Source organism: Colletes latitarsis, chromosome 4 (assembly GCF_051014445.1).
Source record: "Colletes latitarsis isolate SP2378_abdomen chromosome 4, iyColLati1, whole genome shotgun sequence".
Classification (NCBI taxonomy): Eukaryota; Metazoa; Arthropoda; class Insecta; order Hymenoptera; family Colletidae; genus Colletes; species Colletes latitarsis.
In genome coordinates this window covers 43,329,563-43,341,894 of record NC_135137.1, presented here as the reverse complement: position 1 = coordinate 43,341,894, position 12,332 = coordinate 43,329,563, and the positions used below count along the sequence as shown (strand labels likewise).

The 12,332-nt window shown below is 49.7% G+C and overlaps 1 protein-coding gene across 4 annotated transcripts in view; it reads left to right on the top strand.

The window, feature by feature from the left end:
• Nucleotides 1–12,332, top strand: part of LOC143341056 (LIM domain only protein 3) — a 47,252-nt gene that overhangs the window by 14,124 nt on the left and 20,796 nt on the right. Inside the window, exon 1 of one of the 4 annotated variants that reach the window (XM_076763586.1) lies at nt 4,364–4,543. The exons of 2 other annotated variants lie outside the window; for them this stretch is intronic. In XM_076763586.1, the coding sequence (XP_076619701.1) occupies nt 4,478–4,543 (66 nt within the window). In that variant the 5' untranslated portion in view covers nt 4,364–4,477. Of the gene's footprint in view, nt 1–4,363; nt 4,544–9,993; nt 10,083–12,332 lie in introns of those variants that run through there. One more of the 4 variants, XM_076763589.1, reaches the window with a different exon arrangement.

Below are 12,332 nucleotides of genomic sequence, written 5' to 3'. Positions count from 1 at the left end.
AGCGGGTCGAGGAGGGTATTACGGTAATACCCACGGTGTTTCCAGGACGGCGGGTAGGCGTAACTAAATTTCCATGTCTCGCCGATTTTAATGCACATTTAGCCACCGGTCACGACGATAGATTAAATTACCGTTTCGTTTTTGATCGTTTCTATGTTTGCCATTAACACTTTCTTAGATACTTGGATTCCAACCTTTGCTAATGTTGAAACGCGTCTCGAATTAAGAACATTATCATCCTTTTTATCATTAAAATTTTTCGATTCTTTCTATCGTAAAAACAAAGATGCTAGTTGCGAGCAGTGGGGTCAGTGTTATAAATTCACATGCTTCTTTGAACGCGTGCAGTTTACATGCGCGACGTTTGATCGACCGTGACGTCGACGGTTGAAAGTGGCTTGCTAGCCCCTTGATTGGATTCTATCCCGACACACAATGAAATACGCAACGTACGAGGCTGAACGATGGGAAGGGATGGCTCCCCGATGGGAGGAACGCGAGAAGACATTAGAAACCGCCCCGCCCCGCCCCGCCGTACAAGCCTATTCAAGAACGAAGCGCGAAGAGCGGTAGATGAATCGTTGGGTTAAAATTACTGTAAAAAAGGAATCAACGATTGTACCGATACCCGTGTGTCGGCAATGGTGAGAAAAGCAAAATAACGCAAACCGGGAATCGATATAGCGAGAAAGATGAAAGAAAGAAAGGGCGATCGTATATTGGTCAGGTTCCGAGGGTACGTTCGCGTACACGGTAGTCTGATACTGATTGACGCTTGTTCGCGCGCGAAAGGATCAGCGATCCGACTTTAATGGCCGGGCAATAGCGTCTGCGCACAACAGTCGTATCCCCTTAGCCGATATTCGGTGCAGGGGAATATGCACCGCGTCAGATTCGTTTTACGCGTGGTGTCGGCAATCTTTTGATATTTTCTTTTCACGATCGTACGGAATGCACTCTTATTATTCGCAAGCTGAAAAATCTGTTTCCAACCGTACTCGTTATAACGTTTCGTTCGATCGTTTTTCTCCGATTAATCCGTACGCGGAACTCGTCGAGCGGACTCTCGTTTCCACCCACCGTGTCGGAGCGGAAGCAACAGCAAGTTACCGAGACAGAAGGCAGTAGTAGTCGCACCGACGAGTAATCAACGGAGATGGGAATGTCGTAGCGTTGGTTAAGATGCGCGAAGAGAAACGGTGGAACTAGAACGAAATGATAGGAAAGAAGAAGAGGAGGCGGCGATCGTAGAGGTATTGGCGCTGGCAGCGTGAAAGGAGAACGACGGGGAATCGAGCTCGGAGCTGTAGAAGGGATTTGTGGAACTCGAGGGGGCTCGGAGATCAGTAGGTTGGTTCGAGGGCTGTGGGAAGGGGTGACTGTACTTAGTTAGCGGACAATGCGGCCCCTAATGAACAGCCAGGGGCGGCCGGCAGAGCAGCCACTGGAGCACGCCATCTAGTCTGAGACAGACAGATTACGTTGCGTGGCGTTATACCGCGTTATCCTCCCTCGGCTGTTGCATTCGAGGTTCGCATTGCGTGGCAATTTCGATTACGGCCGGCCGTTTCGCCGTTTACGACACGAGTAAACCGTATCGACGTTCCTAAGTACCGTTCCGCGCCCTAAAGCGCGAAAATCTTCCAACGAGTACGGACGTATCTACCTAGCTAGGTAGTTGAGTCTTTTCGTGATTCGCGCACGCGCACGCGCACGCGCGTTGGTAGCTTTTTAAAAAAATTTTGAATCGATCTCTGTTAAATACCATAGGGATTAGGGAATCAATCTTTGAGAGAAGAATACCGCACATCGGTACGGCCGTAACCACGAAATAGAGTTAACGCGATGAAAACGGATTTCTAGCTTGCTGTAAATTAGTTGTAACTTTCTCGTCTCGAACTTTCGGTAACGTCATTGGAAGTTGACGTTAACGGGACGCGGGATTCGCGCGTGAGTCGCGCGGCTCTCGAGTAACGGGTAAATTCACGTCTCGCCCGAATATTGGCTACATCTTTGCGGGTTCGTTGCCCGCAATCTGTTTGTCCTATCTGCCGTGTACAATGTGTCGTTAAAAATCGATTCGCTTTTAAATAAAAGAGAAAGAAGAACCGAACCTCGTATTCGTTTCAACTTTACTCGTCAACTTGATTGCGCGCTTAACATTATTCGCGATTAAAAGTATATAGGAAAACTAGCATGCTCGTCGCTCGACACAGCAGAGAAGACAAAGTTTTACCGACTTGGGAGATAAATAGTTCGATTCGGTTAATGCGCGCGCGGATACGCCGTGTTCGCGAATGGAAGAAGCAAGCCAGCCGCCCGCGTTACGGCCGAGATTGAGATCCACTGGCTGCTGCGGCGGTTGTAATTGGATTCAATTGTCCCGCGTTAAATCAGTGACTGCACTCTCCTGCCAGTTCTCCATTCTGCGTCTATCCATCCGCTACTCCTACGACACAACTCGTTGAAACGACTCGGCTACAGTGCGCTCGGAAAACCGTGTTCTTCGCGACGTTTCTAGAGACTTGAAAAGAACTTCTGCCGGCAGTTGTACCGACGCATTAAAAAACTCGGATTATTTGCGTGAACGTTTATTTCGCCGCGGTGCCAAAGGGAATGGTCCGTTTCGCACGTTAGGCGTATCCTTTGAATTAAAGAAATCCTTCTTTGTGTTTCTTTCTTAAGCGAGATTTAATCTTTCTCGCGGTGCAGCGTTTTGCTCGGTACGTTTCGCTCCTAGAAATTTTACGCAACGTTGGGAACCTTGTACACACGTACATACGTATCGTAGAAACGTCCAATCGACGCGTCTCGCGGATATACGCCTTACGAAGATGAATTTTTCAACACCCCTTTTGCGAACTTGACCGATTTACCTAAGCTCCTGTCCTATCGAATACGCGAGTGACGTGCGTTCGAGCGGCATTAATAAAAGTAAATTAACAACGAAACGAGTCCCCGCGTACGCGGCGTTTCCTAATTTAATCTCTTTACGCGCAGTTACTCGGCATTCGCGTGCGAAAGCGAAACGACTTTTCGCCGCGAGTCCGGCAACTTTAATGAAAATAGTTCTTACGTTCTCACCTACGGGTCTCGAGGGGAGTTTACGCGACCAGGTAACGAAGATTCTAATTAAGCGGACGGACCCCTCCCACAACTCGCGACCCTAACCCGACTTTGTCGTCTCGGTCGTTCGCGGACGTCGTTTTCAAGAGAATCGGGCCTTGGTCGAACGGTAACCACAGGCGATACGTTCGCGAATCTCGACTCGGATACCGCGACCCGACGCATCGACGATAATGCAACGACTATAACGTGCAAATAGCTCGAACAATCAATTTTATTTCTCTCTTCTCTCTTTTTTCTTTCGCCCTTTTCTCCACCATACATCGTCGTCCGTACTTGTTCTCCGTTTGCACCAACCCCTTCCCTCCGCTTCCCCTTATTTTTCGTGTCCAGCTACTCGCGCGCGGTTGCCTAGCTGTTAGCAGTGAAGAGCAATGGTTATAATGAGACCCCATTACGACGCGACTTTAAAAATCTGTCTCTGACAGCTGGACCACGATGGATTACTCTTTATCCGCGGGCAACAGTTTATTTAAAAGTAACGAGACCGTCGCGGATAACGAGCTCTCCGTCTTTATTTTCATCCCCGGTTGTCTATAAACTCCACCGACTCTCCCGGAAGAGTGCTTCTCCGTCTCTTATATGGTGAGCGTAATTCAAGTTTATATCCACCGCAATAAATGTTGTTGGCGTGTACCATGTAATTAATATAATTCGAGATTAAAGAATCTCGGCCGACGAATACGACGTCTTTATGCGCGGTGTCCAGTTGGGAATTTCATCCTCCTTCCAACCAAACTTTGCTCCGATGTCTTTAATTGCCGGAGTCGAATAATCAAGGCGCAAATTTAATCGAAGAACACCCGATCTCCCGCGGTCACATTTATTTCCTCTCGCAAGTTGTTTTACCTTTTCCAGCGTCGTCTTGTTCGCGGCGTGGCGCGTAACGACGAAGACGTATTGGTGGCGCACAGGGTGGCACGGCAATGCCGCCACCATGGAATCTCCATAATTCTGGCTTACAGAAAATGACAGCTTTTAGCGTTGATGCACAGTTTATACCGGGCGTATTATTTTAAGTGGCGCTGTCTGTATAATTCAAGACTCGGGGTGCACAGACAAAGCGAGAGATGCAGAGGAGGAAAAGCCTGGTCGCATCAATCCGTAAGAGAGGAAGAGGGATAGCATCGGGGTACTGTGGGAAAGTGCGAGGAGGAGAGGACGAGCAAGAGAGGGTTTGCGCGGTGTGGCGAGTGCTGTATGGGGGTTGGGAGGGGACGGGGATGGTGTAGCGGGGGAAGGTCGACGCGGTAATGGCATCGTCGTGTCGCCAGCTTAAAGCTCCAGTGATTCTCAATCACGCGGATCCATTCTCCGTGTCCAGCGCGTTGGCGCCAACTCCACCAGCCGGATGGAACATCGGCGCAGTCGCCGAGACGCTTTCCTCTTCGTCGATGACCACGTATCCTTCGGACTGGTATAAAATAAAAAAACTCGCTCTCTCTCTCTCTCTCTCTCTCTCTCTCTCTGTCTGTCTATCATAATACATACGTATATCTCTTCTCGTAACGCGCACGCTTCAAATTTAATTTGTTCGCGTTTGAGAATTGTAACAAAAAACGGAACCGGCTACGGTTTTCTTTAATCTTTGCAGGCCGGTACGACGAATAAATGCGACAGCCTCGAAGAAAAGATAAACGTTTCTGTGTATAGTGGAGGGTATAGGCGCGAACGGTACGCACATGCGGGCAAGATGTTTTCACCGACGAGATCCCGCCGCGTTGTCACGGATCTGTCGTCGTTTCTGCTTAATTGTTCGTACTCCCCTTGGTATCTTCTTTCTTGGTCTCACCGCAACAGCTTCGCGGGAACGAAAGGAACGCGCGCAGCGACTTTACGCAAAAAATCGTGCTTAATCGTCGTTAATATTTTATATACCAATATGTATCCTGGGCCGTCGCGTTGAATTCCGATAGCACCGAAAAGGTTGCCGGTGGAAAAATTCCATCTTCGTTCGGTAATAGACGGATTTAACGATATAAGTAACTCGACGGGAATTTAAGGGACGATTGGGGTGCTAGCGCGTCGACGATGGTTAAGACCAGGAAGGTGGAACGGGCTGACGGAGATAGGGAAAGAACGAGGAGCGAAAGAGACAGGCTCGAATAGCGACCGATGAGAAGAAAGATGGAAAGAGGTGTAGGGACCGGTTGGAGGGAGAGAGCGACCGAGGGCCGATAGACGTAGGCGCCGGCCAAGTTGCGCCGCTGATTGCACCACAAAGGGTGCAATTATGCGGCCCTCCAGCAATCACCGCGCATTCTGCCTGCCATTTGACCCCTCGACGCTCCTGAAATCCCCCGCCACGCTCCGAGCCACCTATCGCCCCGGGTACATAGGCGCATTGCATACTACCACCACGACAGCATACTACGTATCACCGTCGCTTTTTATTTAAATGCGCGCGCGAGCACAACCATTCCATCGGACGACACCCTCGATCTCGATGCGTCACGGACTCTCTGCAATTTAACCTGCAGAGACCTGCTGTCGCGAGACAAAATCTGTTAACGAACGATCCTCAAAATATCCTGAAATTTGGCCGCCGGCTACCGTGTCCTGCTTCCGAATTCGACGAGTTTCACCTCGGTGAGGTTAATTCGCAAAGGGCAAATATCATAGACGCGAAACGAGAAACGATCGTAATTTTTTCATTTTTCCCTATCGTTCTACAACACTCTCGATGTATCGATTATGGAGAAAAGGAACGAGGAAAGAACGGGGGAAAAGCGACTACGGAGCGAAAGTAAGACGAGATCATCCTGGGAGAGAGACGATATCGTGAGACGACGAACGAGGTACATATACGTATACATGTACGATGGAAGAAACGTTCCAGATGTGTGGCGGAGCAAGTTCAGAGTCAAGTCGCCAGGCCTGGCTCCCTCGAGCGTAGCTCGTGGGCAGGAAGTGCCGCATTAAAGCCGCTAATCTGCCTGTTTTCATAGCGCTTCTCGCTACTCTTTTACCCTTGCCTTTCTGCACGCTCGCTCGCACAGCGTGTGTTTATGTCTGTTAAGAAAATCAACGTCGAGGTTCGGACAACCGGTTGCACGCTCGTAAGAACGAAAAATGTCGTTGAAATATTCTCAACGCCGATTTGATTTGGTCGATTATCGATTTCATCGATCGATTGTTGTTTTTCTTCGTCGCTTGCGCGTGTATTCTTTGATCGCTTTTCCGAGAGAAAACGGTCAGGTTCAAAGTAAATTTTAAAAACATATCCGTCGCCCTCCGACGAAAATCTGTCCCAACGGCCCGTTTCCGTAATCCGAGGACATTAATTTGTTGGCAGGACGGACTTAAGAGCGTCGACCCGGTCGTTTTCTCGGGGGACTGGTTGTATTTTCTCAGGTTATCGGGGAGGAGCTGGGTGAACAGCGTGAGACATGACGCGGCGGCCAAATTTTACGATCTCCATGCTCGCGTTGCTCGACGGGAAGACGCACGGCACGGCACGGCATGGCACAGCACGGCATTTGTCCGCCACGTTTTAAAATATTGATTTTTGGATTTGGTCGCGCGTCCTGGTGCCGACCGAGAGCTCCGCGATCGTCTCGTTCGAAAAATAGTTTTCGTTGCGGTAATACCTTTTAACTCTGCTTTCGAAGCACGTGGATCGTTGGAGGAAAGTTATCGAGGCTCCAGACGCAAAACTCAAATACCGGAGCTGTTTCCAAACGATATTCTTGCAACGATACAGCAGAACGTCGCGTTAAGATAAGATGATCGCGGAGAAGCAACTCGTTCGTCGACAAGGCCATTTTACCCGGTTCGTTCAACGCTGTTCCTGGTTATTCTAGTTGTTTGTAATTGGAAAATAGGGTTACAAGTTGCCGATCGTAGCCTCGTTGAACGTAAATGATTACGTTATCTTTTCGACCCGAAACAAGCAGCGTCGATCGTGACCGATTGCCGTCTTTCTACCAGTCGAGTAGCACGCTACCGATAGAGATTCGAACGAAAGCCGAAAGGGAAGTCGACTTCCTTTCGAAAGCAGCGCGATGAAGCGACAATATCCTGCCGATGATGCCACGGCTTTGACTCGACCGAGCGTGTAAAATCGGTAGTCTCGTTTGCAGGGGCTTCTTCCCGAAGCGTAGCGGCGAACGGGCGCGTATCGGTGCTGTCGGCAACAGAGATCCAGGGGGCAGAGGTGGCTCGCAAGGAAGAACGGGCGGCCAGGCGGGAGGTTATTGCCTGTTGGGTGATTTATCTAGTAATACTAGCCGACAGGCCACGAGGCCGGGGCCGGGGCCGGGGCCGGAGCCGGGGCACGGGCATGGGGGCAAGCTCGTGCCTTCTACCCCTACCCGTGGGGCCAACCACCGGCACCGGTGGAAATTAAAAACTCACTTTATTACACGTCTCATTCTGTGCACCCCGGCATCGCCGCCACCGCCACCGCCACCGCTACCATCGCCTTCATCGCCTTCACCGCCTTCACCCGCGCCCCACGACGAACCCTCTCTTCTCTCCTCGCTTTTCCTACGTCCGCTCCTCTCCCTTTCTCGTTGCCCTCTCGTCACATCCTGCCGCCCCCGCAACGCCTCGTCCACCGCGGACCGACTTAATATGAGGCCGGCCATACCTGATGGAACGAATATTATTAAAGTTCGCCCTGCACGCGAAACCCGTGAAATATCGCTACTCCCTTCCTCCCTTCCTCCTTTCCTCCTCGACGCTGCGTCTCTTCTTTTCGCCGGGGCGTTCAGACCCTTCGCCTCCTCCACTCTCGTCCGGGTACTCGGCCTCTTGCCACGGGCTTTTATTATCCGCCTCTAGCTTATACTCGAGACGATGGCGAACTCTCGGAAGCAAAAATAATCGCGAGTAAGCCGCGATGTAAATACGTTAAGCTTCGTCCGCACCCCCTCCCCCCAATCTTCTCTCGTTTGATCGACCAACTTTTCGCGCCATAGAACGCCACGCGAATCAAGCTCGCGTCTCATCGCGAAAGTAACGTTACGCCGCACGATGGATTATTTATCATTGTATGCTTTTATTCGTATTGCTTGATCCGGTAGCTGCGTCGCGGAGTCTTACCGCGAGACAAAATGTTTCGTCACGATACGTTTCCGTGAATATTTCCGTCACCGATTGCGAGAGAAAATAACGCGGCAGCGTTAGGTTACCACCCCTCGCTCGACGATATGTATATATCTCGTTTATTGCCCGGCGGATATCGCGTACACGCGATGTTCGCGACCAACAGTTTCCTGCTTGATCGCTACGAACGTTTTCGACAAGATGGGCAAGTATTCGAGGAACGAGAACGAAATTTTTACCAACGCTCGACGCGTATATTTGTAAAACTGTCTTCTTTATAGTCGAAATGGGTGCCAGATATCCTCGAATCCATCGTGAAATAAAAATGTACGAATGGAACGGTACGGGTAACGCGATCGATTCAATTCCGAGCGTAAAGGGGGGGGGGGCGTTGCGCGCGGGACGTTGGAAAAACTCGATGGAAAGTACTTTATCTTATCGATAAATATCGTTAAGAAGTATGTACGAGAGGCCGGCCACGCGTCGCCTAATCGTGTCGCGTTGCAGCTGCGCTTTCTTGCTATTTTTCCCTTGGCTCCGGCTCGAATGACTACGACGCACTGTCGCGTGTACGCGTGTTCGTGCGAGCATAGACCTCGACGACGTACTCGTCGGTATCTGGCTCCTTTTATTAATGTCAATAAGGCAATTATAGTCGATGGATGACGTGGGTGAGTATCTCGCTCGTACCGCTGTCGCACCAAGTTACCTGCTTCCGCTACGAACGTGTTGTTAACGCGACCGAATGGAACAAGCCTCTACCCTTTATCGTCGATAAACGTTTTCGAAGGGCCGTGGACGCGCTTTCCTTGCGAGCGATCGACGTTTTCCTGCGTAACATTTACAATCGCTCGTGCCTCGAACACTGAAACTTGGAACTTGAAAATGTTAAGCTTGGAATGCGTTCGATTCGAGATCAGAGTATTGGTTCTTGCTTTGACCCTCGATGATTCGTTCGTTCATCGATGGTGTGGATCTAGCAGAGGTGATTTCACGGAACTTGGCGATTTCTTTCGTTCACGGTAACCGCTTTGAAACTAATTTCTTTTCTGCCGGCTCCTTGAACGTTTGCGCGTTACTCGGCGCACTCGCTGAACGAAATATACAGGGTATGAGGAGAATAATATAGGAAAGAGGGGTTACTCCAGTCTCCGGTAAGCAATATCCATCCACCCCACATGCCTGCCTGGCTGCCTGTCTGCCTGTTCGCATTATCGGTGTGTACGGACGGGCTCTCAGCAATTTATCCATTACGGTCCCAGTCGCGCCCACTATTATTGCATTTTTTGAAATTATTGCTCGCTAGTATCATCGGCATCGCGCTACCATCTTGGTCGACAAACTGTGCCTTTATCGCTTGCACGGGTACGCGCGGGATATCTGCTCATGATACTTTGATCTATCGACTTTGTTTCGCGTCGATAAATGTATCAATTTTGCGAAAACCGGATATTGTTATCGGTCGAACAGACGCGCGATGCTGGTCGTAAATAATGTACGAGACTTTGCGGCAAGGAAAATTCGTCGCCGATCCGGGTAATATACATATCGGATCCGAAGTCGGATCTCGGTCCAGCCAATACTTTTTTTTTTTACGGTCACACGCGTACGCGGGGATAGTAGGTACGAGTTGCTTCGTATCCTCTTTACGTATCGGTGGGTCGTTATCCAATCTTTTACGAGACGTACGTACATGGAGGCTCAATTATCCTGAGTGTGCTGGAAGTCGATCGTGTCCGAGGAGACTTGACGAGACCGGAAAAGCTGGCTCGAAAGCAAGAGAGAGAGAGAGAGAGGTAGAAGCAGCCAAGGCAACGCGGTAATACATCGTGTCCGAAGCAACTGGAAGGATATACGTGTTCGTTTGGGGCAGCAAAGTCCGCAGAGGCCCGGTAAAGGTTGGCACGGTAAAAAATTCAGAGGGTGAATAAATCAAGAAACGTCGCAGCAGCCGAGCGCTCGGTATAAGTATCTACGGACGATGTGGCACGATCTGGCTCGTCCGACTCTGTTTCTTTTGTACATACTTTATGGCGAATAATGCGTGAAAAGGGATAGGACGAGACCACTGCGCGCCGCCTTACGCGTCTCGTTTCACTCGAGATATTCCCACGTATAGGTACATACTATATGTACGTACCGTTCGACCGTAATCCTCCGATCTGTTTTTAAGCGATCGACGACGATGGTTTAGAGCACCCCTCTGCTGCCGCCTTTTATTCAAAAATACGATTAACCACCGCGGCGCTTCTTCTTCTTCTTTTAAGCAAGATTTTTACTTTTTACGTAATCCTTGAGCGAACGTTTTACCAAAAATTTGTTGCTGTTTGCCACGGTGGAGAAAATTCGAATATTCGCTTGTTTATGCTGATAGAAGGTTATCGTCCGTTGGTAGAAGCGGGAAATAGATTTGGTCGGTATAGCGTGCCGGTCGGTACAAGGGAACCTTCCTCTCTTGTACAGTATAAATTCGTTTCACAAATATAAAGAATAATCCAATATTTGTCCTGGTGCGGCGTGACGAGGCGTGACGTGGCGGCAAGAAAATGGTCGGCAATCGCGTGGCACTATGAAGCATCGAACGCTCGATACCTTTTACGCTATAATCTGTTTGCGAGAAAAAGGATTAAGAGGCCGGACAAGAAGGATTGAGAAATTAAGTAGGCGAGAGGGATATCAAAGGTAGGAGAAACCCTGAATCGGAGGGGTGGGTAGAGGGTGGCGAGGCGAGAAAGAGAGGAGAGCACGAGAAGGAGGAAGAAACACGTATCTATGCGGTAGGTATAGATCGCTGAGCACCGTATCGTTGAGTAAGTTGGAAGCGGAGGGTAGGACGCTTGGGGGGTTGGTGGCTCATCTTGTAATGGACTCGGAAGACAGGCGAGTCGGCTAATGGACCCCTGCTCTTCCAGAAAAGCTCTCGGTATCTGTGCCACACGAGCATCGAAGCCCGATCGGGCTGCGTTCTTCCAAAATCCGCAACGCGTTTAAACGCCCCACCTTTCTGTCGATCGCGAGGAAACCAACGAGTCGACACACTTTTTTCTTCTCCGTCTATCACTTTATCTTTCTCGCGCTGTTCGATCCGATAGGTGTAAATTGCCTCGTTGTTTTTCAACTACACGCTTGGAAAAATATTTGTCGGATCAGCGTACGATAGCTATGCGCGTTGCAACAGCAATAACAAGGACGCGCGTGCCCGAGATGGCGTCGATGCCCGGTGATCTACCTACGGACTACGCTCTTTACGAACCGTTCGGTGTACAAATATTATTCCGCGTTTCGTGTAAAAATACGTTCCGGACGTTAATAACATCGAGGATCCGGCAAAAGAGGTTAGCAGCGAAAGCATTTCTCTTGGAAAACACAGGAACATGGCCTTTGGGAGTAATTAACGAATACCAAGGGAAACGACTGATACGAAAATATACATGTATAATATATGTATATGGCCGATCGCGTACTGCGTGCGTGGTCGTTGGCGTGTCGTGGGGGACTGGATCGTCGAGGTAGACGGGGATAAAAGTAGTCTCGCAACGAGGAGAACAAAGAGCGATAAAGAGTGGTCCGGATAAAAGGAGTCGGAGAAGGACCGTTAACCGGAGGTAGTCGCACGTACATATGTACGTATACTCCCACCAAGTCGCACCATTTTTCTTCTTGTCCTTTGCAGTCGTCCTCTCTCGAGAGCAACGACTAGCTCTCTCGATGGTCAACGGCACTAATACGCGCGCGTAGGTAGCTGTCCGGCCGATGTCCGATACATTAGGTCCCATGCATAATAAATCGAGGAAGCTGCGCGAACGCGTACGGTCGTATTGGTCGCGTGGAAAACCAGAAACAGGAAGATGCGCTCGGGCTCGAGACTCGAATGCACTGGCAACTTTGAAAACAGAGTTGGGACTGCTGTCCGTTTGCTCGTCGAAGAGCCTTCTACGGATACGTATCTATGTATACATATATCCGGGGACGTTGATATTGCTATGAAACTTGAGCATCGAATTGTTCCCGTGGCGGACGGAAGGTTAAACGATTCGAATGTTTGGTAATCGGTAAATTTTTCTGATCGCGTACGCGACGGTGAATTTCAATCGACCGCTCGTTGGTATTGGGATACGCGATTATCGTTGGTATTGGGATACGCGATTTCGGTAGCG